Below are 26,336 nucleotides of genomic sequence, written 5' to 3'. Positions count from 1 at the left end.
TGATCCCAGGTCGAGAAAAATTTCATATCCCCATACCCGTCCTGCCGCTTTTTACTTTTATTCGAATAATCCCATACACCATTGGCCACAGTGTGATGAAGGCAACTGCTTTTCCCCAGGTCCAGCCCTGTCCCGTTACACACCTAGCACTGTTAGGTAATAAAGCAAGTCCTTACTCACCTCTCCAGCACCCGAGTTCGTGCGGGAGGCTATGGGCACACAATTCTGTCAGAGACCAGACACAAATGCGTTGATCAACGGGCTCACACTAACCCAAAAGCTTTAGAATAAGTGTGGCCCCTTTATTAGGGGTGAGCATTAATATTTATACACAGAAGTAAACAAAGTGATTAATAAAAGATAATGGTCATGCATAATCAATCAAGATTTTACAGGAAAAGCAAGTTTAACAAGTAAATGCATAGAGATAAAGGCTAATGGCTACTTGATAAAGGGGGTGTCATGAGTAGTTTGCAGGTCAGTGCTTTGTTCGATAAAGGGTTCAGAAAGGATTATGCAGAGACGGCCAGTCTGGGTGTGTTTTGGCTCCAAAGTTCACCAAAAGTTTAGACCCAACATTCCTCCATTTGTAGCTTTGAGATAACTATTAATCAAAAAGCTACACCCTATTTCAAGATCTCAAGGGCCGCTTGGCAATTTCAGCCTGGGCCAATTTGAAGAGAGTAAGGCTTTTAGCTGAAGTGGGAAAAGAATAAACTGACTTACATGAGTTTATGAGGGAGGGGACACACTGAATACAGCAACACAGTATTATAAGGACTACTATGGCCCCAACAACACCCACCAAGAGGTTTTTTACCCACCCAAGTCCGGGCAGCCAATTCCATAAGGCTCCCCACCAATCATAAGGTGGCTGGCCAGAGGAGTAGTTTTTAGCCATTTCCCTTAGGTGTTTGGTACGTTGAAAAGTGTCAGAGTAGGTGTCATTTACAAAAACACAGCATTCTTCATTTATGAGGGCGCAAGTTCCTCCCTGGGCTGCTAACATCATATCTAAAGCCATTCTGTTTTGCAAAGCTAACTGGCGCAGCTGGGACATTTTCCCGGCCTGATTTTCAAATAGGGTTGCAGTTTCATTGGTCAAAGATTCTAATAGTCCCTGTAGACGGATGATGGCACCCTTCAAGCTAGTGTGACCAGCCCACCGCTGCCAGGACAAACCATCACGGAGATTAATATCTCTGTCAGTTTTACGAATGTTACGAACGTGGGGAAAATGAGGGGGAGTGAGGGAGATGCGAGAAGGCGGTGCCATTAAAATATATGTTGCATTTACTTGTTCCCACAAAAGTTGACCCTTTTTCTTTAACAAAACACAGTGATCCTGTTTGATTGGTTACCCTGAGATATTTGTTCCTCTCATTTTTTCCAAGTCAATTTAAGTCTAATGTCTGAGAGAGGTAAGCTGGTCCACTGGTCGAAGGCAGTGTCCTCAGTGGTGACAAGAGCTGCTGGTCCGTCACTGTGGTCCACTACGGCTGGCTTGACGTGGGAGTGGTGGATCCAAGATTTGCGTCCTTTCAGGAACACTGCAGTCTGGGTTGTCAAAAGAACCTGGTGGGGTCCAGTAAACCTTGGCTGGAGGGTGTCGTCACGAAGGAACTTTTTGGCCCAGACGAAGTCCCCTGGTTGGAACGGGTGGATTTGTTCCTCCAGCGGCACGGTCTGGGAAAACTGCGAGGCTTTCCAAAGGGTACGGAGGCGAGCCTGTAGGGAGAGAAACTGACACGCGGTCATATGATCCCCTCCCAATAGTGAAACATCAGCACGTGGTAGCGCCCCGCCTTTGAAAGGGGGGTGTCCATAGAGCAGTTTAAAGGGGGATAATCCCAATGCGCGGGTTGGGCGAGTACGAAGGTGAAACAGGACCAAGGGAAGTACCTGAGGCCACTTTAATCCTGTTTCCTGACAGTATTTAGCCAATGTAAACTTAAGTTTTCTATTTATACGCTCAACTTTTCCGCTAGACTGGGGGTGGTAGGGTGTATGAAAGGAGTGTGAAATGCCCAGTCCTTGTTCTAAACGGCCAAGGACATGACCAGTAAAGTGAGGTCCGCGATCTGAGTCGAGCACAAGAGGGATGCCAAAACGGGGTACAATGTCTCTAAGGAGAATCTTCGCCACTGTGGCAGCAATACAATTAGCAGTAGGAAAAGCTTCGACCCAGGAAGTCAGAGGGCAAACCAAAACAAGGAGGTGCTTTTTCCCAAAAGCCTTTGGCATATCTGCAAAGTCAATTTGAAGATGTTGAAATGGAGCAGCAGGCGGAGGTCTTTTACCCTTAATTTTGTTAAGAGGCGGAGCAGGTCCATTACGCTGACATGTGCTGCATGCTTTCACTATTGATAGGCAATAGGGTTGAAAGCCTGGAGCATACCAAAAGCGAGCGATAGTGTCCACGAGGGCGTGCGTGCCGTAGTGACCCCCTTCATCATGGTGCCAGCGAACTGCCACGGGGTATGTGGAGCGAGGGAGGCAGGCTCGGCCATCTGGCATAAGCCAGGTCCCTTTGACCAGAGTGGCCCCGAGGCTCTCCCACGATTGTAGTTCAGCAGCGGGTACTGGTACGGGGTGCGGTGGAGTAAAGGAGGAGGTTGCAATAGCCAATGTGGGCATGGCTAAAGGTAAGGTGGCAGCCTTCTTGGCGGAGGCGTCAGCCAGGGCATTCCCACGGGTAACGGGGCTACTATCTTTAGTATGGGCCCGGCAGTGAACTACAGCCAGGACAGAGGGTTTTTGGAGGGCGTCCAAAAGCTTGTGGATGAGGGGGAAGTGCTGAATGGGTTTACCGGCAGCTGTCTGGAAACCTCGAAACTTCCAGAGGTGGATATGACAATGCACAACTTCAAAAGCATATTTGCTATCAGTAAAAATGGTAACGGTCTTACCAGCGGCCAACTGGCAAGCTCGGGCCAGGGCATAGAGTTCAGCGGCTTGGGCTCCCCAGTTGCCTGGCAGTGAGGCGGCCTCTTGAATGTCCAGCATAACCAGTGAAACGCTTGCCATTAACATAGAAGGAGCTTTCGTTCGAGAAGAGAATGCAATCGGGATTGTCCAGTGGCACGTCAAACAGGTTGTCTCTTATCTGTAAGATGCTGTAAACTACTTCCACACAGTCGTGCTGATCCTGGAGGACTGGCAGGTCAGGAAGCAAGGTAGCTGGATTAAGGGGTCCACACCTTTCAAAAATTAGGTTAGTGTCTTCTAAGAGTTTGGCCTCTAGCTGTTGCTGACGATGGGCCGAAAAGACTTGGGTTGTGCCCCTACGCAGAAGGGCTGACAAGGCATGAGAGGTCCAAACCGTGGTAAAATGACCCAGGGTTAGGCTCTTTGCCTTTGTGATCAGCAGGGCAGCTGCTGCCAGAGTCCGGGTGCAGGATGGGGTTTCCTGAGCGACAGGGTCGATTTGCTGAGAGTAAAAAGCAAGCGGGAAATGGTGGGGCCCGCTCAGCTGGGTAAGGACACCACTAGCAATTCCGCCCCTCTCGTGGACAAAAAGGTGAAAGGGTTTGCTGTAATTGGGGGGGGCGGAGAGACATGGAGGAGGCCACACTGTCCTTGAGTAACTGAAAGGCTTTAATAGTGTCCGGGGACCACTGCAAAGGGTCAGGAGCAAGGTTAGCAGTGAGTCGGTGGAGCGGTTTGCTTAACTCCCCGCAGGACGGCAACCAGGGGCGACAGAAGCCAATTAATCCTAAGAAACCTCGAAGTTGTTTCTTGGTGTTCGGTAGAGGGCAGTTTTGAATAGTCTTTATGCGGGCTGGGTCCATCTGTCTTCCCTCTGGGGTTAACAGGAAGCCCAGATATCGGACCTTCTGTGAGACCCACTGAATCTTTTTAGGGTCTACCTTGTGGCCTCTGGTGTGTAGGTATAATAAAAGTGCCTTACCATCGATGCGGAGGGCAGCTTCTTCGCGATTACCTAATAGGATGTTATCTACGTATAGGACCAATGTGGATCCCTGCGGACTGGTGAAACCTTCCAAGTCGTGGCGGAGGCACTGGCTGAAAATCGTGGGGCTGTCTCTGTAGCCTTGAGGAAGTCGTTGCCAGACATAACTTTGTTCCTCCCAGGTGAAACCAAAGAGATACTGAGAGTCTGGGTGCACAGGAATGCTGAAAAAAGCTGATTTTAAGTCAATAACAGTGAACCACTCAGCATCCCAGGGGATTTGGCTGATGATAGTAGCTGGGTCAGGGACTACTGCATGAAGAGGGACCACATACTGATTAACAACTCGTAGATCCTGTACAAAGCGCCAACGAACAGGATCTCCGTCCTTTTTAGGAGGCTTTTTGACAGGCAGTATAGGGGTGTTACAGGGAGTGCGCTGAGGGCGGACTAGCTTTTGTGCAATGAATCCCTCGATAATGGGGCGGATGCCCTCCCGGGCTTCCAGCGACAGGGGGTATTGAGGGACTGACGGGGGGGTTAAGGAAGGCTTCACCTGAATCCTTACGGGTTCTGCCGAAAGGAGCAGGCCAACATCAGTGTCAGAAATTCCCCAGAGGGTTGAAGGCAAGTCAGTGAGGTCAGGGGAGAGAGAGGGGGGTGTTTCCCAATTACCCTGAGTAGGGGCCGAATCTCCTAACACTGTCATCAATAATCCTACCCCTTCAGGAGTGCAGGTTAAAGTAGCCTCAAGCTTACAGAGTAAATCCCGGCCCATCAAAGGGATCGGACAAGCTGGGGAAAAAAGAAAACGGTGAGGAAAACATTTATCAGCATAAACAACATTCAAAGGCAAAGTGAGTTCCAGAGACTGTGGGTTGCCCTCCACCCCAGTCGCAGTTTTAACCTCAGAGGATAGCCAGGGAGAGGGGGCATGATTTAAAAGAGAGAAAGTAGCCCCAGTATCAATGAGGAAAGAGACAGGCAGTCCCTGGACTGAAAGGGTTAAACGAGGCTCTTTGCTGGGAGGGGAGAAAGTGAGAAAGGAGCCGGCTAAAGACATTAAGGAAATAAGACCATCACATTGTTTGCCTTCGCCCCCGGGGTACTGTCATTGAGGAGGCTGAGTTTGCTGCGGCTGCTGCTGTTTCCCGTAGTTGATCCAGGCCTGGGGAATTGGCTGAGCTGGTGGTGCAGGGGTGTATTCCTCACTTGTGTAAGCATCTGCGGATGCAACCAGACCCTCTGGGCGTCCCCAGGGGCATTCACGTTTAAAGTGACCAGGCTGTCCGCACTGAAAACAATTTCCTGATGGCTGGGGTCGCCAGGACCCTCTTCCTCGGGCACCCTGGAATCCCCTGCCACGGCCACGGCCTTTGCCTTGAACACCGCCGTGAAAAGCTAAAGCCATCAGCTTATATTCTTCCTTTTTCTCTCTACTTAACAACTGATCCACATCCGTATAAGTAGGATTATAACTTAAAAACAATCTTTCTAGAAGTTCTATGATCTTTCGGGGATTTTCCCCAAAAGACCCTGACAACTGTCCCCACTTTTTCAAGTCCCATTTTAGCCATTCTTTATATTCCACAATACTAGCATGTTGCAACCGTCCATCATTGCCCATATAAGGTTGATCATGCACCTGTAAAGGCATCTCTCTAACTATACTTTCCTCAGGGGGGGGGGCATGCACCCTGCCGTACCTGCTTGGACATAAGCCTAGTAACTACTCCTCCCGAGGTTTGCCCCTCCATTTCCTCCTCATCCTTCTGCACAAATTCCAATCTGGGATCCTGCAGATTCCCCTCTGCTACAAGGAGAGAGTCCCCCTGCGGAGGAATAGGGGCAGGTGCAGAGGGGACCAGCTGACGAGTCAAAACACGCCGTGGTCTACACCCTTCATCGAAATAACCTGGAGGGGGTTCACTCTCGGGAGAGTACCTGACTGCCATAATTTTTAAAGATTTTCACAGCTCTGCTGCTGTGTCCCAACAAAACCAGTAACATAAATGTCCCGGATGGTCTTTTTCGATCTGGCTCTTTACTCCTCTTAAGGCAGCCTGTTCGAAAGAGCCATACGAAGGCCACCTTATCTCCGGGTCGGCCAATACCGCGGTATACCCAGTCCAATTCCTTACACATAGTGTGTACAATTTCTTCCTAGACATTCCTGTCTGTACTGGGAGTTTCCCTTCGTTCCATAACTTATTTACAATCCCCAACGGACTCTCAAGAGGCACGCTAGTCCCTTGACCCATGGTGTCTGACAGGAGCCCTCCAACTGGCATTTACCCTGCTGTCCAATACACGACCCCTCAATATTGAATTGGCTGGGAGAAATCTCCTGTGGCGCCTTGCCAATTCATATATGAGTGGTCTGACCACTGGACAGAGGTACCGCACCAGAAGGTATCCCGGACGAGCCCCCAAATTGTTAGGTAATAAAGCAAGTCCTTACTCACCTCTCCAGCACCCGAGTTCGTGCGGGAGGCTATGGGCACACAATTCTGTCAGAGACCAGACACAAATGCGTTGATCAACGGGCTCACACTAACCCAAAAGCTTTAGAATAAGTGTGGCCCCTTTATTAGGGGTGAGCATTAATATTTATACACAGAAGTAAACAAAGTGATTAATAAAAGATAATGGTCATGCATAATCAATCAAGATTTTACAGGAAAAGCAAGTTTAACAAGTAAATGCATAGAGATAAAGGCTAATGGCTACTTGATAAAGGGGGTGTCATGAGTAGTTTGCAGGTCAGTGCTTTGTTCGATAAAGGGTTCAGAAAGGATTATGCAGAGACGGCCAGTCTGGGTGTGTTTTGGCTCCAAAGTTCACCAAAAGTTTAGACCCAACAGCACCAGGGACCTTTTCCCTCCAGCACACTCATCCATTTAGATACATTTATTCCCACCGCTTCCCAAGTGTCATTGCTGTTCCATGTTTTGTTAAATGGACGAGGTCCTCCAGTGAGGTCTGGGGAATTGAGTGGGATAGCCAGGACAGGAACACCAGCTTGAGAGTGGGCTGGGATGTGGCTGCAGACCCAGCATTTAGAAATATTAAGGGTCTGAGCTATCCACACTTGCTGCTGGATAAAAGAATTGCCATTGTGGGCTCCCCAGACCTTAAGACACCAGCAGCGGAGGAACAGGCACCACCAGAGGCACATGTTGGAGGCAGGGCACTTCTGGTTCTGACAGCCTCAACGGAGGGAACTGCAATCATGGTTTTACGTCCACCAGACAGCAGGCGCTAGGCTCGCTACTGCTTCTTTTTTGGGCCTTGCTTTAGGTCGTCGTGTGCTTCTGGCAACTCTTACGAAAGCGTAGATTGTAAGGTATTGCAGGCTGTTCCTCTACGTCATCTTCTGGAGTCAAAATTGACTCTGCGCGATCCTGAGGTGGTGGTTGGTTCGCTGGGGGTGGTGCCTTCTTACACTGCAAAGCATGTATCCACTCTGCGATGCTAGACAGTTTAACTGCTGTCTGGCTAGTAAGCAGTGCCTGGTGATTCTTTGATGTTCTTTACATCTCTTTGCTTCTTTCCTTGACTCTGGCTATAACAATGGCCTTCACACCTTATCTTTTCCTGATACATACATTTTTCATTTACACAAACAGATTGAGAATACAAACAGCAGTATTTTATATCAAGCAAAAAGGCATGGCAAATTAAACCTTGCCAAGTTTTACAATCTATAACCAAGACAATTACATTGAGACCCAGGCCTTCAATGTTTCTCTAATCTACTTAACATAGACACAATAGAGAATCCTGTCTCTTACTAGCTAAATCTTAAAACAAAGAGTTAAGAGAGGGCCCAATTTGTAATGCATATGGGAAAACAGAATCTCATAGTCCCAGAGGGTCATTTCTTTCTGCTATTCAAAAAGGGTGGCTAGCAGGATGAAATCAGATCATACATTAATTCTTATGGGACATTATAAAATCCTGCTCCTACATATCCCCCTTTGGACACGAAGATTATTAATCACCAGTGTCACTTCTTATTTAGTCCACGTAATAGAAAATACTGGGAGGTGATTTGGGCCTGTGGCTCTAGCTTTGCACACATTTGTTTTATTCAACAGCACATTTCAAACATTTTAATTAAACACATAGAATTTAAAACCAAAAACAATTAGGGGTAGTAACATTAGTATGCCAGGAGTTGTGGGAGACCATCCAGAAAATATGTTCCACCAGTGGTAAGCTGTTATGTCTTTCTGCAGTGGCAATTCTTAACTTGTCCCCATTTGCGAGTGTAATACGAATTGTTCCGTTTCCCACATTGCCTTTTTGTTTTTTTTTCTAGGAACTATGTTACTTTTTACCTTTAAACAGATGATTGGTAACTCTCTGCCATTCAATGCTAAGATTGATAGAGAACTCAGCTAAATCGGTGCTTACAGTAAGCTGAGACTTTTTTTTTTCCACTTGTATTTGTTTCTGTATTAGGTTGTCCTGTAGCTGGTATCAGCTTTTTCTGAAAGAAAAAAATAACATTTTTCTATCCCTTTTGGGGTGGCATTTATTATTGGTTAAAATACTCCTTTCTTTTACAAATACCCTTGCTGATTGCAGGCAAAACCAGGGGAATTACCTCTATATTTTCCTGTGTTTTTGTTATATAGGCAGGCCAGGTTTCAGTGGCTTCTATCTTTTAAGGGTTATGGGGAAATTATTTCACTGTTCAGTCATTAAATCCATGTGTACCTCAGTTTTTCTTTTTATATAGCAGACCAAGTTTGTAATTTTTTTTTCTGCTGTGTTAAGCTTAAAGCTTATTTACAAGTAATAGCTGAGAAGTATTATTACCACACTCTATTCACATATACACACTGTACATTGTTACAGGGATACTTATTAACATTAAATTTATTTTAAAGGTATCTTGCTATACTGTTGGGTCTAAACTTTTGGTGAACTTTGGAGCCAAAAAAACACCCAGACTGGCCGTCTCTGCATAATCCTTTCTGAACCTTTTTTTGAACAAAGCACTGACCTGCAAACTACTCATGACACCCCCTTCCTCAAGTAGCCATTAGCCTTTTTATCTCTATGCATTTACTTGTTAAACTTGCTCTTCCTGTAAAATCTTGATTGATTATGCATGACCATTATCTTTTATTAATCACTTTGTTTACTTCTGTGTATAAATATTGATGCTCACCCCTAATAAAGGGGCCACACTTATTCTAAAGCTTTGGGGTTAGTGTGAGCCCGTTGATCAACGCATTTGTGTCTGGTCTCTGACAGAATTGTGGGCCCATATTCCAACTCCGCACAACCTCGGGTGTTGGAGAGGTGAGTGAGGACTTGCTTTATTACCTAACAATTTGGGGGCTCGTCCGGGATTCCTTCTGGTGCGGTACCTCTGTCCAGTGGTCGGACCACTCATATATGAATTGGCAAGGCGCCACAGGAGATTTCTCCTAGCCAATTCAATATTGAGGGGTCGTGTATTGGACAGCAGGGTAAACGCCAGTTGGAGGGCTCCTGTCAGACACCATGGGTCAAGGGACTAGCGTGCCTCTTGAGAGTCCGTTGGGGATTGTAAATAAGTTATGGAACGAAGGGAAACTCCCAGTACAGACAGGAATGTCTAGGAAGAAGTTGTACACACTATGTGTAAGGAATTGGACTGGGTATACCGCGGTATTGGCCGACTCGGAGATGAGGTGGCCTTCGTATGGCTCTTTCGAACAGGCTGCCTTAAGAGGAGTAAAGAGCCAGATTGAAAAAGACCATCCAGGACAGTTATGTTACTGGTTTTGTTGGGACACAGCAGCAGAGCTGTGGAAATCTTTAAAAATTATGGCAGTCAGGTACTCTCCCGAGAGTGAACCCCCTCCAGGTTATTTCGATGAAGGGTGTAGACCACGGCGTGTTTTGACTCGTCAGCTGGTCCCCTCTGCACCTGCCCCTATTCCTCCGCAGGGGAACTCTCTCCTTGTAGCAGAGGGGAATCTGCAGGATCCCAGATTGGAATTTGTGCAGAAGGATGAGGAGGAATTGGACGGGCAAACCTCGGGAGGAGTAGTTACTAGGCTTAGGTCCAAGCAGGTACAGCAGGGTGCATGCCCCCCCCCTGAGGATAGCCCAGAGGATGTCTCTGTCAAATCTCTTGCGAATAATAAAAGTATGGTTATAGAGATGCCTTTACAGGTGCACGATCAACCTTATATGAGCAATGATGGACGATTGCAACATGCTAGTATTGTGGAATATAAAGGATGGCTAGAATGGGATTTGAAAGAGTGGGGACAGTTGTCAGGGTCTTTTGGGGAAAATCCCCGAAAGATCATAGAACTTCTAGAAAGATTGTTTTTAAGTTATAATCCTACTTATATGGATGTGGATCAGTTGTTAAGTAGATTTTTGACTGGAGAAGAACGTAGTAGATTGTGGATGGCAGAAAGGACATGGGGAGATAGCAATGCAGCTAATGTTACTTGGATGGATAGGCGGGATCTGGCCGCTGGCTGGAATCCCCTAGACTGGACTCAGCTAAGGCTGACTCAGCTGCGAACAGATAGAGAGCGATTGTTAGAGAGACTCAAGGAAATGGCTCGCCGCTCGCCTAATCAGGCTAAGTTCATGCAGATTCGGCAGGAATCTGATGAGCCGCCCAGAAAGTTCTGGTCGAGGCTATTGGAGGGGGCCCGAATGTTCACTCAGATGGATCCTGAGAGAGAAGCAGACCACCCTACTCTTATTTCATTTTTTGTGAATCAGTCGGTGCCCCCTGTAAGGGATTACTTCTTAAAGTTTCGCCCTGGTTGGGGAGGTGAGTCAGTCACTTCAGTGTTGGAAGTAGCTGATTTTGCCTGGGAGAAAGAAAGGGAAAGTAGTAAAAAGAAAGAGAAAAAGGAAGAATATAAGCTGATGGCTTTAGCTTTTCACGGTGGTGTTCGAGGCAAAGGCCGTGGCCGTGGCAGGGGATTCCAGGGTGCCCGGGGAAGAGGGTCCTGGCGACCCCAGCCATCAGGAAATTGTTTTCAGTGCGGACAGCCTGGTCACTTTAAACGTGAATGCCCCTGGGGACGCCCAGAGGGTCTGGTTGCATCCGCAGATGCTTATACAAGTGAGGAATACACCCCTGCACCACCAGCTCAGCCCATCCCCCAGGCCTGGATCAACTACGGGAAACAGCAGCAGCCGCAGCAGACTCAGCCTCCTCAATGACGGTACCCCGGGGGCGAAGGCAAACAATGTGATGGTCTTATTTCCTTAATGTCTTTAGCCGGCTCCTTTCTCGCTTTCTGCCCTCCCAGCAAAGAGCCTCGTTTAACCCTTTCAGTCCAGGGACTGCCTGTCTCTTTCCTCATTGATACTGGGGCTACTTTCTCTCTTTTAAATCATGCCCCCTCTCCCTGGCTATCCTCTGAGGTTAAAACTGCGACTGGGGTGGAGGGCAACCCACAGTCTCTGGGACTCACTTTGCCTTTGAATGTTATTTATGCTGATAAATGTTTTTCTCACCGTTTTCTTTTTTCCCCAGCTTGTCCGATCCCTTTGATGGGCCGGGATTTACTCTGTAAGCTTGAGGCTACTTTAACCTGCACTCCTGAAGGGGTAGGATTATTGATGACAGTATTAGGAGATTCGGCCCCTACTCAGGGTAATTGGGAAACACCTCTCTCTCTCTCCCCTGACCTCACTGACTTGCCTTCAACCCTCTGGGGAATTTCTGACACTGATGTTGGCCTGCTCCTTTCGGCAGAGCCCGTAAGGATTCAGGTAAAGCCTTCCTTAACCCCCCCGTCAGTCCCTCAATACCCCCTGTCGCTGGAAGCCCGGGAGGGCATCCGCCCCATTATCGAGGGATTCATTGCGCAAAAGCTAGTCCGCCCTCAGCGCACTCCCTGTAACACCCCTATACTGCCTGTCAAAAAGCCTCCTAAAAAGGACGGAGACCCTGTTCGTTGGCGCTTTGTACAGGATCTACGAGTTGTTAATCAGTATGTGGTCCCTCTTCATGCAGTAGTTCCTGACCCAGCTACTATCATCAGCCAAATCCCTTGGGATGCTGAGTGGTTCACTGTTATTGACTTAAAATCAGCTTTTTTCAGCATTCCTGTGCACCCAGACTCTCAGTATCTCTTTGGTTTCACCTGGGAGGGACAAAGTTATGTCTGGCAACGACTTCCTCAAGGCTACAGAGACAGCCCCACGATTTTCAGCCAGTGCCTCCGCCACGACTTGGAAGGTTTCACCAGTCCGCAGGGATCCACATTGGTCCTATACGTAGATGACATCCTATTAGGTAATCGCGAAGAAGCTGCCCTCCGCATCGATGGTAAGGCACTTTTATTATACCTACACACCAGAGGCCACAAGGTAGACCCTAAAAAGATTCAGTGGGTCTCACAGAAGGTCCGATATCTGGGCTTCCTGTTAACCCCAGAAGGAAGACAGATGGACCCAGCCCGCATAAAGACTATTCAAAACTGCCCTCTACCGAACACCAAGAAACAACTTCGAGGTTTCTTAGGATTAATTGGCTTCTGTCGCCCCTGGTTGCCGTCCTGCGGGGAGTTAAGCAAACCGCTCCACCGACTCACTGCTAACCTTGCTCCTGACCCTTTGCAGTGGTCCCCGGACACTATTCAAGCCTTTCAGTTACTCAAGGACAGTGTGGCCTCCTCCATGTCTCTCCGCCCCCCCAATTACAGCAAACCCTTTCACCTTTTTGTCCACGAGAGGGGCGGAATTGCTAGTGGTGTCCTTACCCAGCTGAGCGGGCCCCACCATTTCCCGCTTGCTTTTTACTCTCAGCAAATCGACCCTGTCGCTCAGGGAACCCCATCCTGCACCCGGACTCTGGCAGCAGCTGCCCTGCTGATCACAAAGGCAAAGAGCCTAACCCTGGGTCATTTTACCACGGTTTGGACCTCTCATGCCTTGTCAGCCCTTCTGCGTAGGGGCACAACCCAAGTCTTTTCGGCCCATCGTCAGCAACAGCTAGAGGCCGAACTCTTAGAAGACACTAACCTACTTTTTGAAAGGTGTGGACCCCTTAATCCAGCTACCTTGCTTCCTGACCTGCCAGTCCCCCAGGACCAGCACGACTGTGTGGAAGTAGTTTACAGCATCTTACAGATAAGAGACAACCTGTTTGACGTGCCACTGGACAACCCCGATTGCATCCTCTTCTCGGACGGAAGCTCCTTCTATGTTGATGGCAAGCGTTTCACTGGTTATGCTGTCACCTCTGAATGGGACATTCAAGAGGCCGCCTCACTGCCAGGCAACTGGGGAGCCCAAGCCGCTGAACTCTATGCCCTGGCCCGAGCTTGCCAGTTGGCCGCTGGTAAGACCGTTACCATTTTTACTGATAGCAAATATGCTTTTGGAGTTGTGCATTGTCATATCCACCTCTGGAAGTTTCGAGGTTTCCAGACAGCTGCCGGTAAACCCATTCAGCACCTCCCCCTCATCCACAAGCTTTTGGACGCCCTCCAAAAACCCTCCGTCCTGGCTGTAGTTCACTGCCGGGCCCATACTAAAGATAGCAGCCCCGTTACCCGTGGGAATGCCCTGGCTGACGCCTCCGCCAAGAAGGCTGCCACCTTACCTTTAGCCATGCCCACATTGGCTATTGCAACCTCCTCCTTTACTCCACCGCACCCCGTACCAGTACCCGCTGCTGAACTAAAATCATGGGAAAGCCTCGGGGCCACTCTGGTCAAAGGGACCTGGCTTATGCCAGATGGCCGAGCCTGCCTCCCTCGCTCCACATACCCTGTGGCAGTTCGCTGGCACCATGATAAAGGGGGTCACTACGGCACGCATGCCCTCGTGGACACTATCGCTCGCTTTTGGTATGCTCCAGGCATTCAACCCTATTGCCTATCAATAGTGAAAGCATGCAGCACATGTCAGCGTAATGGACCTGCTCCACCTCTTAACAAAATTAAGGGTGGAAGACCTCCGCCTGCTGCTCCATTTCAACATCTTCAAATTGATTTTGTAGATATGCCAAAGGCTTTTGGGAAAAAGCACCTCCTTGTTTTGGTTTGCCCTCTGACTTCCTGGGTCGAAGCTTTTCCTACTGCTAATTGTACTGCTGCCACAGTGGCGAAGATTCTCCTTAGAGATATTGTACCCCGTTTTGGCATCCCTCTTGTGCTCGACTCAGATCGCGGACCTCACTTTACTGGTCATGTCCTTGGCCATTTAGAACAAGGACTGGGCATTTCACACTCCTTTCATACACCCTACCACCCCCAGTCTAGCGGGAAAGTTGAGCGTATGAATAGGGAACTTAAGTTTACATTGGCTAAATACTGTCAGGAAACAGGATTAAAGTGGCCTCAGGTACTTCCCTTGGTCCTGTTTCACCTTCGTACTCGCCCAACCCGCGCATTGGGATTATCCCCCTTTGAACTGCTCTATGGACACCCCCCTTTCAAAGGCGGGGCGCTACCACGTGCTGATGTTTCACTATTGGGAGGGGATCATATGACTGCGTGTCAGTTTCTCTCCCTACAGGCTCGCCTCCGTACCCTTTGGAAAGCCTCGCAGTTTTCCCAGACCGTGCCGCTGGAGGAACAAATCCACCCGTTCCAACCAGGGGACTTCGTCTGGGCCAAAAAGTTCGTTCGTGACGACACCCTCCAGCCAAGGTTTACTGGACCCCACCAGGTTCTTTTGACAACCCAGACTGCAGTGTTCCTGGAAGGACGCAAATCTTGGATCCACCACTCCCACGTCAAGCCAGCCGTAGTGGACCACAGTGACGGACCAGCAGCTCTTGTCACCACTGAGGACACTGCCTTCGACCAGTGGACCAGCTTACCTCTCTCAGACATTAGACTTAAATTAACTCGAAAAAAAATGAGAGGACCCTTTATTCTGACAACTGTATGTTTTTTATGCTTTTTCAGTTTATTTTCTGCTTATGAAGATAATGCTTTTATTAGATATTCCCACGAGGTTAAAACTCGTATTTTAGGAAATAGAAGTGATTGCTGGGTATGTACTCAATTTCCAGTAAATGCAGCACAGGGACTCCCCTTCACACCCATTCCCCTAACCACTGCTAATATGACTTGGATGCCACCGACTAGAATAAAAGATCCAGTCCAACCCAATCTTACATGGGACAAAACAGAAGTGCCAATTAACAAATATCTCAGGGTAACCAATCAAACAGGATCACTGTGTTTTGTTAAAGAAAAAGGGTCAACTTTTGTGGGAACAAGTAAATGCAACATATATTTTAATGGCACCGCCTTTAGTAAAAATCTTGGCTTCAAGCCTTGCGCATCCCACTTATCCCATATGTGGATCCCTCACCCCGATCCAACCTTTTCAACTTTTTCATGGAGGGGCAGGTTTTCAGAGTCAGTTTTTAAAAAGCCCTGCTCAGATCTCGAAGGTGTCCAACTAATTGTTAAAGGATACACAATTGCCTTCTACAACTGCTCAAGCAGTACTACACTGCCCTTTGAGGACAACACTACCAAATTGTGCCTCTGCAGTTCACACAACGATCCCTCTGCGTTACCAGGGGAACAGTGGTACAACGGGTGGTGGGTTACCTCCTACTTTGAAAAATGGAATACCCAAAACGCATTATATGGAACATACTGGGTGTGCGGGCCCAAGGCTTATTATTTTCTCTCCCCTGATTGGGCAGGGTCATGTTATTTGGCATGGCTAGCACCGCCTTCTCGGATCTCCCTCACTCCCCCTCATTTTCCCCACGTTCGTAACATCCGTGAAACTGACAGAGATATTAATCTCCGTGATGGTTTGTCCTGGCAGCGGTGGGCTGGTCACACTAGCTTGAAGGGTGCCATCATCCGTCTACAGGGACTATTAGAATCTTTGACCAATGAAACTGCAACCCTATTTGAGAACCAGGCCGGGGAAATGTCCCAGCTGCGCCAGTTGGCTTTGCAAAACAGAATGGCTTTAGATATGATGTTAGCAGCCCAGGGAGGAACTTGCGCCCTCATAAATGAAGAATGCTGTGTTTTTGTAAATGACACCTACTCTGACACTTTTCAACGTACCAAACACCTAAGGGAAATGGCTAAAAACTACTCCTCTGGCCAGCCACCTTATGATTGGTGGGGAGCCTTATGGAATTGGCTGCCCGGATTTGGGTGGGTTAAAAACCTCTTGGTGGGTGTTGTTGGGGCCATGGTAGTCCTTATAATACTGTGTTGCTGTATTCAGTGTGTCCCCTCCCTCATAAACTCATGTAAGTCAGTTTATTCTTTTCCCACTTCAGCTAAAAGCCTTACTCTCTTCGAATTGGCCCAGGCTGAAATTGCCAAGCGGCCCTTGAGATCTTGAAATAGGGTGTAGCTTTTTGATTAATAGTTATCTCAAAGCTACAAATGGAGGAATGTTGGGTCTAAACTTTTGGTGAACTTTGGAGCCAAAAAAACACCCAGACTGGCCGTCTCTGCATAATCCTTTCTGAACCTTTTTTTGAACAAAGCACTGACCTGCAAACTACTCATGACACCCCCTTCCTCAAGTAGCCATTAGCCTTTTTATCTCTATGCATTTACTTGTTAAACTTGCTCTTCCTGTAAAATCTTGATTGATTATGCATGACCATTATCTTTTATTAATCACTTTGTTTACTTCTGTGTATAAATATTGATGCTCACCCCTAATAAAGGGGCCACACTTATTCTAAAGCTTTGGGGTTAGTGTGAGCCCGTTGATCAACGCATTTGTGTCTGGTCTCTGACAGAATTGTGGGCCCATATTCCAACTCCGCACAACCTCGGGTGTTGGAGAGGTGAGTGAGGACTTGCTTTATTACCTAACAATACTATGCCTTTTATTTAGGCAATTTGTTTGCTGACCAGGTTTTTTTTCCTTCATCAATCAGTTAGGTAATTTGCATCAACACAGTCTTGGCTTTTGGATTCAAAGCCATCAGCAGACACAATTAACTTTTACCAGAGTTTTGATTACTTTTAACTCTTGCTTCCAAAACACACAGAGATCTGAAAAAGAAAACACAATCTATTGTGGCTCCATTGGAGCCCTGATAGGATTTTAATTAAGTAGCATGTTTCGTTTGCATTTCTTTCACCCCTTCTATAATATACACTGCACATGCCCTGGGGAAAATGCACATTCCTTCTATAGTTTACCTTCTATACATATCAATCATGTACCCTTATCAAAGTGACAGTCTGATTACACAGAGACATCCCAAGGGTCAGTGTTTCTGACATTGCCTCTTTTTGTTTTGTGCACCTCACCCCTGCTGTTGCTTCAGAGGGGCACTGTCTTTTTAATTCTTTTACTACAGCTCTCATCTGCTATTTTGTTACAAAACCAAACAAGAATCCAGAATCTCTCCCTATTCTTCTGATTTTGACTGCCCTGCTGGAGCCATGACTTGGTCTTTATTTAAAAACATTTTAAAGTTTGTAAAAGAATCAAGTTACCCCTTAAGGGTTAAATGCCAAATCCCAAAGCCAAACAACACTGATTACCTGTGTCTGGCAAAAAGGTCTTGTCAGTTTTGCAACTTTGAGTTAAAGAGTCAAATGGATTTTTAGTGGCATTATTAAAAACAAAACTAATTTATCTTAAACCTACAAAACAGGAGTTTTACAAACCAGGTGTGTTGGTGTAGGTTCTTAGACCCTCACATATTTCCACAGCCAGATACATACACATTTTCTTTTCCTTAACATTCCTTCTACACTGCTCTGTTTTTACATAGTTTTATATAGATTGTATTCCCTTTATACATTTGGGTCAGTTAAGTTCCAGTAGAACCCCGCCCCCCCCCCCATGTTCTTAGCAAATTTGACTAAATTGACCGTAGTCAAATTATTTCAATCAGATAGTCTTTTTATTTGGATTATTTACAGACATTCTTTTGGAAAAGGGCCCATTTTCCCTTCAGAATGGCTCCAAAGAAACCAAGAATTCTTTCAGCCTCTGTAGAGTTAACTTTTCACACTCTTTCCTTAAATCACTTGTTTATCTCCCAGAATGACACCTTTATCAACTCAGATTTCACCATTGTAAGTATTGTTCCGGGGTTCATGCCTGCACTTATGGCTTTTCTTCTTCCTGACACCATGCCCTTAGGGCTTCCAACCTGTTTTTCAGTTTCTTTATCTGTTGCTTGCCTGCTTGTCTGGGCCCCGATCCTGCTTTTTCCAATGAACCATTTTTGTGAGTGATATTGTGGTCATTTCACAATTTTGAAAGAAATGTTTAAGCAAAGGGACCAGGAAGGGTGGGGGCTAGTTGAGGAGCCCACCCTCCTTGCTGAATTGGTAGTGGAACACTAAAGAATCAGTTTCTGAGGCAGACAACAAAGGGGAACAGAACAAGGGTTTTTTTTCCTTTTGTTTGTGGTTTTTTTCTTGTTTTTAATTAAATGGGAGTATGAAGGGGGTTGGGATCGATCCAGGTTTGTTTTTTTTGAGAACAGGGTAAAGGGGAGCGCTCGGTCTGGTGATGGGAGAGGAGGCTTTTAATAAAGCTTTTAACTTATTAAGAGGCGAGTTTTGATTTTATTCACCTACAGTTTGCCTTTTCCCACTACTGCATGAAACAATTAACCTCTCCTTTAGCCAATTTAGTTTTAGGTTGGCCGAGTTTGTCTTTTAAGACGTCCACTCGGTCTTTGTTCCAAGATTTTAACAGTGGCCACTGAGTTAGCCTAGACCATTTTTCCAGAAATTTACAGGAGTCCAGACCCTTCTAGAATACATAAAATGAGCTGGCGTTTCTTTAGGGAACTGTCCCGACTTAGACGTCTGGTTACCCGTACAGGATGGCTTCACACACCAATCGCACAAGAAGGAAATTCAGGTTCATCAGAGCAATGCCCTGTGCAACACACAAAAGGAGCCCACAGGCTACTGCCTCAATCGCCCTTGCTTTCACACTAAGGGTTTTACCCAAGGTGCGGTGCGGCTACGATTGTGCAGATTCCACTCAGACCGTGGGGACAGGAACCCCTTGGTTGGCTGATCCCCGGAAGGAGATGGCATCCAGACTCAAACACTCCACAGGGAGGACAGATAGACACAGAGACAGGACAGTCCTCAGTCCGGACAAAACACAGAAATAATTACCTGACCAGATTCCTGATGTCAGATCCCAGGATCCCTACCAGAACAGAGTGGGAACCAACAGGTTCGATGGCATAGACTTCACTTTGGTAGTGCACCCTGCCATTCTGGTGGATGACCGCTCGGGCCAAATGCCCAGGTGTCAGCTGCCATGGTCATCCTGCAAAAAACGGTCAGGAATCACTTGGCCCCAGTGAAGACAGTTGCCATCTCGGTGGGACCTCCAAATTGTCAAATTTAGACTCAGGACTCGCATTTTGTCAGACCACTCTGTTTTATTAGCACAGCGCTCTGCTAATAACACCCAGATAATGTGAGCACCATGCAAAACACAAATTATCTTATTTATACAGATAAAAGGGCGCAAACTTAACAAGATAACAAAGGAAGCAGAATCTAATAAGTTTACCGGGTTTAGACATGCATAGTTAATTTCCTTACTAACTTTTACCAATCTCCGGTTAATGTTTCACCAGTAGCTTAAGTGGGCTCATTGTTTATGCCTTAATGTTTCTTTTCCTGACACCTGCATTTCAACGTTTATTTCTGCTTAAAGGTACATACAGCACTTCTTTAATCCAGTCTTATTTTTACAATATAATTCTTTCTACTTTCACAGCTGGCCCTTCTCTCATGAACAGAGAGCAACAATCCCCGAAGCGTGAAGGTGCAAACAAGTTGATGTTTATTGGGGTGAACTTCCAGCAAGCAATGATTCCAGTTTCCCTCCTCAGTGTCCCCCTTCCCAACTCTGACGCCACAGAGCCTTGCCTGTGTCCCTGTTCCCATTGCCCCCGCCTTAGCAAAACATGATTCCAATTCCCTCACCGCTTTATTGCCTGATTGACTGCAGACTATATAGTAAAACTTGAGTTCTGCTTAGCTATACCTTAACCAATCATTTTACTGAAATTTAACTAACCAGTCCTAACACATTGTAACATGATTATTTAACCAATTATATCCCATCACCCTTAATTGGTTTACACCCAACAAAATGAATTACACAGCAGACAGAAACAATCACAGAACCAGGCAGAAATTATACAGACAAGCAATAGGGAAGTGGAGAGTACAGTGATAGAACAACAGAGAAATGAGGATTTCACACCCCAGCTATTGATAAGTGAGTTCTTGCCAGACAGGATGCTGTCAAACTAAGTTTTCTATTACATCTTCGAGGCTCTTCCCTTTCTCTGGAGGTGATAGGAATATCAGGACAAGATTGTATTCCTAATAGCCCAATAGCATTTTATTTCAGTGTGATTAGTTTGGAATGTAAGGATGTGACCATGCACTTCCCAGCTTATGGCTGCCTCTGCTGCTTAGCCAAAGGTTTACATTAAGAACAGGGCCCCAGACTGTCACAGTAAGAGAGGCCCTTACGCAGACAGACAATGATTTTTATTCTTTCTTTTATACATCTATAACTAGTTAAGTAAGCATAGGCCTTTGCAAATAGGCCTGAATATCTCTATCCTAACAAGGGTCATAGACGTTGCTGCTTCAGAGTGTGAACTGAACTTGCCTGGTGGGAGATGGGAAGAAATCTTGTCTAAGGAAGGTTAATTTCATTATTCTCCTGCGGGGATCTCTTGCATCCAATTTTGGGGCCTTGTCACTCCAGGTGCTGTGCAAACACTGACCGAGGTCGGGGCCCAGTTGTGCTGGGCTGCACAAACATATAAATTAGTCCTGCCCCCAGAACTGATTCTTTCTCTCCAAACAGGCTATTCAGGTTCCACACCGGACTTAATCCACCGGATCGAGCTAGAGAAGGCAGAGCTCTGGATCCAGGAAGCCGAGGCCTCCAGGGTAAACTCGGGGCCTGAGAGCACCCCTTCAGGTGAGTCATAATAATCCTATCCCTTCTGATTTACCCACCTGCTAATGGAGGGCTCCTTAATGTAAAAGGCAAAGGCAGAAAGAGATCCAGTGGCTGCGAGCAGAAGCAAGACATTGATGCTGGGAATTAGGGGCCAGTGTTTATCTGGGAGAGGAATGATCCGTTGGGAGAGCTCCCCTATGGACAGGGTGGATTCTCCACTACTGTGACTCTGTCAGTGGAGATGGGGCATTTCTTTCTCCAAGCCCTGCTCTAACTCAGCCAAGAGTTACTGGGATGGAGTCAGGAGTGACTTGGGGAGATTCTCTGGCTGGGATAGGCAGGAAGTCAGGCAGGATGGGCACAATGAGCCTGTCTGGCCTCGATATCAATGAATCATAGATATCATAGTAATGTGGGACTAGACGGGATCTTGGCAGATCATCTAGTTCAGTCCCCTGCACTGAGGCAGGACTAAGTATTATCTAGAACATCCCTGACAGGTGTTTGTCTAACCTGTTCTTAGAAACCTCCAATGATGGAGATTCCACAACCTTCCCAGGTAATTTTTTCTGGTTCTTAATTACCCTAACAGTTTGGAAGTTTTTCCTAATCTCTAACCTAAATCTCCCTTGCTGCAATTTAATCCCATTACTTCTTGTCCTGGCCTCAGTGGATAAGGAGAACAATTTGTCACCCTCCTCTTTCTAACAACCTTTTAGGTACTTGAAGACTGTTATCAGGTTTCCCCTGCCCCTAGTCTTTTCTTCTCCAGACTAAACAAATGCAATTTTTTCACTCTTTCCTCACAGGTCATGTTTTCTAGACCTTTAATCATTCTTGTTGCTCTCGTCTGACCCTCTCCAATTTGTCCACATCCTTTCTGAAGTGTGGGGCCCAGAACTGGACACACTACTCCAGTTGAGGCCTTACCAGTGCTGAGTAAAGTAGAATTACTTCTCGCATCTTGCTTGTTTCAGCACTCCTGCTAGTACATCCTAGAATATTTTTTTTTCAACAGTATTCCACTGTTGACTCATATTTACTTTGTGATCCACTATAACCCATGCCTCAGTTACCCCAGCTGTGTAATGGAGAGGGCATTGGGACTGTGAGAATAAAACCCACCTTTGTGTGTGTCAGTGGGTCTGGCACTGGGGGGCAGATGAGCACTTGGCTGGAAAGACACGCCTGTTATTCTATAGACCACATCACCTTCTTCTAGGCTTCCCACACCTCAGAAAATTATACCAAGCCAGGGGTGCCCTTGAAATGTTTCAGATGGGTTTCATGCCTCTGCCCGTCCTGACTCAAGTTGTGTGTGCTGGTGTCCTGTGGCCCTGGGCATCTGGATCCAGGCGTAGCTCAGACAGGGACAAAAACCTGCTCACAGCCTGGGAGAGCATCCCCGAGCCACTGGCCCCTGGCGCTGTCCTCTCAAGGTTCCCACCCGCTTTCTGCCCCTTCACTTTGCACCTGGCCTCTCAGACTGGAGAAACCTGTCCCCGGCGAACAAGGAGAAAGCTGGGAATGACTCAGGGCAGGGCAGGATCAGTCATGTATGAAGAGTGCAGGTCACGCCATGCGGAGAACGCCATTTTGTAGAGCAGGTCTCTGGCACTTGCAGTGTTTCACTGTAATCCTCTAAAACTACCCCGCGTTCCAGGCAGTTGTGGCTGGGGGAGAGAACCCGCAGGGCACGACTTGGAGTGCCCTGGTGTATGAGCTGGGTGTGTGTGTGTGGGGGGGGGGAATGGCCTTTGTCACATCCCCTTCTCCTCCTGCTCTCTCAGTGGCACAAAATCATTGCCACTCACATTGCTTCAGTGTCAATGCTTAGCACAGCCCTCAGCCTTAACACGGTCTGTGACTGACTGTAGATCAAAGTAGCAGCCATTCACCCCTTCCAGTTTAGCAGTGTCACTGATTGGGTTGTAAAACAAAACATGTTTTTCAGGTTACATCACACAAACCCTGAGTGACTTGTCATCCCCTCAACCCCCTTCCCACCCACTCCTCCAACCCCCACCCTCTTCAGGATTTTAATTTAGTTTTAGCTTTGCACAAAGAGAGAAACATCAGGCCAAGGGTAAATGACCTCTTTATATTTAGCTGTGACCCATGACAGACAGCTAAAATATGCTGTACTCGGGAGAGCAAACTGAACTTGTAAGGATCTGAAAACCCTTCAAGCTTCAGTACATTTCATTTCCTATCAGACTGCATCCATATTATTATACAATTTTCTGCACAGAAATTCTTTGAGCATGCTCAGCAACAAAACACAAACTACGAGGTGGAAACATTATAATAAGAAACTAGTTATTTTTCTAGCATGGAGGTACGAGCAAGTTGTAGTCAGACAAAGCTAGCAAGGGATTCCTTGAAAAGGACTCACTCCCCCGGAGGAATGAGCTACGTTGTTCTAAGCAGCTTTATACCGGTCTCACTGGAGATTGTAGCCCCTCAGCTGGTTTCAAACCAATATAGTTTAAACAGCACAAACACTGGGGAAAGGCCTTGTACTATAAAACAGGAGACAGTGCAGAACCCCAACTTGTAAATAAAAACCTCCGATTGAAATAAAACCAAAATTAGTGTGAAAACAAAACCCAGATCCTGTTTGTTAACACTTTGAGGTCCTAGTTCTGGATGAGGGCCCTGTTGTGCAGGTGCTGCCTGTATCCTGGGCAAGCTACAATTTAAGCATAAAACGAGACCCAAGGTGCATGGCGCACATGGGAGCAGGCGGTGGCCGTTGCACAAACACCATAAGTTAGAACCACCCTGAGTCAGGCTGCAGATTTGTCATGGCATTTTGTATCAGAAATTACAGAGCAGTTACAGTGAATTTATTAAAGTCACAGGTCACTGAACTTCCTGTGACTGCTCCCATAATTTTTAACAAAACCTGCCCTCCTCCTCGCCATGCCCAGAGGACACTACCCACCCAAAGAAGCACCTTCCCCCAGTGCTGCAACCCTAACCCCAGCCTGGTGCAGAGGGGTTGGGGCAGGGTAGAGAAGATCTGGGGAGCAAGGCCATTCATTGAAGTTTGGCCTGCTTCCCCCACCATTATGACTGTGGGTGGGGGCAAATCTGAGTGGCGCTGGAACCCGGCAGCCCAAGTCTCAGTGCCTGGAGCGAGGTGTTGGGTCCAGCCCTGTGGGACAGGAGCTGCCATTGCAGGGTGAGGCACCCATCCAAAAAACAGTCACTGAGAAATGGGGAAATTGCTCCATCCGTGACATTTTCCCATCCTTGACAAACCTGTAGCCTTCACTGTGCGCTAACACCAGGATTCTCTCCAGCAGGGCATGGGAACCCGGGAGGAACAAGGGCACGGGCTGAATGTGGGGAGAGTGTGGCAGGAAAGCCGTTTCCCACATCCCATAGAGGGATCCATGCACAGGACTCAGTTCATCCCCAAGGTAAAGTCAGCCAGAGACCGGATCTGGGAACACACCAGAGACTCCCTGTGGGCCGGCGTCTCCACAGCTGCATCGACTGCGGCAAGAGGTTCAGCAACCCCTCTGCGCTGACCCAGCACCGACACATGCATATTGGGGAGAGGCCATACCGCTGTGCTGCTTGTGGCAGGAGCTTCAGACAGTCCTTAGTCCTGAGAATACACCAGCTTATGCACACCAGGGAGCGGCCACACCACTGCTCTGACTGTGGCAAGAGCTTTGCACAGAGCTCAAGCCTCAGCAGACACCAGCGCACGCACACCGGGGAGCGGCCGCACTGCTGTGCTGACTGTGGCAAGGGTTTTACACAGATTTCACACATGAGAATCCACCAGCGCACACACACCGGGGAGCAGCCGCATCGCTGTCCTGACTGTGGCAAGAGCTTTGCACACAGCTCAAGCCTGAGAAGTCACCAGCGCGCACACACCGGGGAGCGGCCATATTGCTGTGATGACTGTGGCAAGAGCTTTGCACAGCTCGCACACCTGAGTGTCCATCAGCGCACACACACTGGGGAGAGGCCACACCGCTGTCCTAACTGTGGCAAGAGCTTTGGACAGAGCTCAGTCCTGAGAAGACACCAGCTCACGCACACCGGGGAGCGTCCGCACCGCTGTGCTGACTGTGGCAAGAGCTTTGCACAGAGCTCAAGCCTGAGAAAACACCAGCGCACACACACCGGGGAGCAGCCGCATTGCTGTGCTGACTGCGGCAAGAGCTTTGCACACAGTTCGATCCTGAGAAGACACCAGCTCACACACACCGGGGAGCGGCCGTACCACTGTGCTGATTGCGGCAAGTGCTTTATACAGAGCTCGATCCTTAGAAGACACCAGCGCACGCACACCGGGGAGCGGCCACACCTCTGTGCTGACTGCGGCAAGAGCTTTGGACAGATCGCACACCTGAGAGTCCATCAGCGCACACACACCGGGGAGCGGCCACATCGCTGTGCTGACTGCGGCAAGTGCTTTATACAACTTTCACACCTGAGAGTCCATCAGCGTACGCACACCGTGGAGGGGCCGCACTGTTGTGTTGACTGTGGCAAGCGCTTTACTAGGTTGGCCAACCTCATCCAGCACCAAATCACGCACACCAGTGCCCCTCTGCCAATGCCAGGGCCTCAGGGGCTTCTGGCAGCCAGTGGGCCTGGCACAGCGCCAGCACATGTGGACCAGGGAGTGTTCCTATTCCCATGATGCCTGACAGAGAGACTGTGTGGGGCAGGGAAGGGGACTTGGCTGAGTAATGTGGGGAAGAGCAAACAGCTGTGGGAATTTAGAGCCGATGGTCACAGCCTACTCCCATTTGGGAGCACCTCCACTCCTTGTAGGTGAGATCCAGCCAGGCCTTTCTCTTTCTGTCTCACACTCACGCATCTGGCTGGGATGCAGCCAGGACATCCCCCACCCCCCCTAGGTGGGACCCAACCGGGAACTTCCCCACACACCTACCTCAGTTCCAGCCAGCGGGTGACTCCTTGGTAACATCTAGAGGTGGGATTTGCAGTCCTGTCTCAGCATGGATTGGGCTGAGGGCAGGACAGCCTGGTGCATGTGATTGAAAGATGATGCAGGAACTGCTTCTGCCATATATTTAAATACAAATGTGATTTAAGAAGAATTATGTACTTAATGTGTTACAAAGGTCTGACTAACCAGGATGGATTTGATTTAAATCAATTTGATTTAAATCATGATTAAATCACTAGTCGGATAGATGTAGATTTCATTTTTAGAAGGTTACACACTACACATTTTTAAGTAATTTATTTTGAAAACTTTTCAGATTAGTTTTACAGCTATATCAGAAAATGAATGATTGGTTATTTCATTTACCAGAGGTAATTGAAGCAGATATTTATGAAATCACTGGGAGGTGAACTATCTCCAATTCAACAGGTTAATCATTAATATTTGGAGGATTTTCTTGCCATGCTGTATTAGGAGGAGAACATCACCAGACAGACATTTAAATTGTTTTATTTAACTAAAGCAACAACGTCATGTATTCTGGATTTTTTTCTTTAACAG

The 26,336-nt window shown here is 47.5% G+C and overlaps 1 protein-coding gene across 5 annotated transcripts in view; it reads left to right on the top strand.

The window, feature by feature from the left end:
- The window catches only part of LOC115651412 (zinc finger protein 135-like), a 51,912-nt gene extending 25,776 nt beyond the window's left edge, over nt 1-26,136 (top strand). For all 5 annotated transcript variants that reach the window (XM_030562414.1, XM_030562412.1, XM_030562413.1 and 2 more), the window contains exons 3-5: nt 20,732-20,848; nt 21,354-21,389; nt 24,139-26,136. In XM_030562414.1, the coding sequence (XP_030418274.1) occupies nt 20,732-20,848; nt 21,354-21,389; nt 24,139-25,502 (1,517 nt within the window). In that variant the 3' untranslated portion in view covers nt 25,503-26,136. The remainder of the gene's footprint in view (nt 1-20,731; nt 20,849-21,353; nt 21,390-24,138) is intronic.
- The last annotated feature ends 200 nt before the right edge of the window (nt 26,137-26,336 follow it).

The sequence above is a fragment of the Gopherus evgoodei genome, chromosome 4, assembly GCF_007399415.2.
Source record: "Gopherus evgoodei ecotype Sinaloan lineage chromosome 4, rGopEvg1_v1.p, whole genome shotgun sequence".
NCBI classification, from domain to species: Eukaryota; Metazoa; Chordata; order Testudines; family Testudinidae; genus Gopherus; species Gopherus evgoodei.
This window is presented reverse-complemented; position numbering and strand designations above follow the sequence as displayed.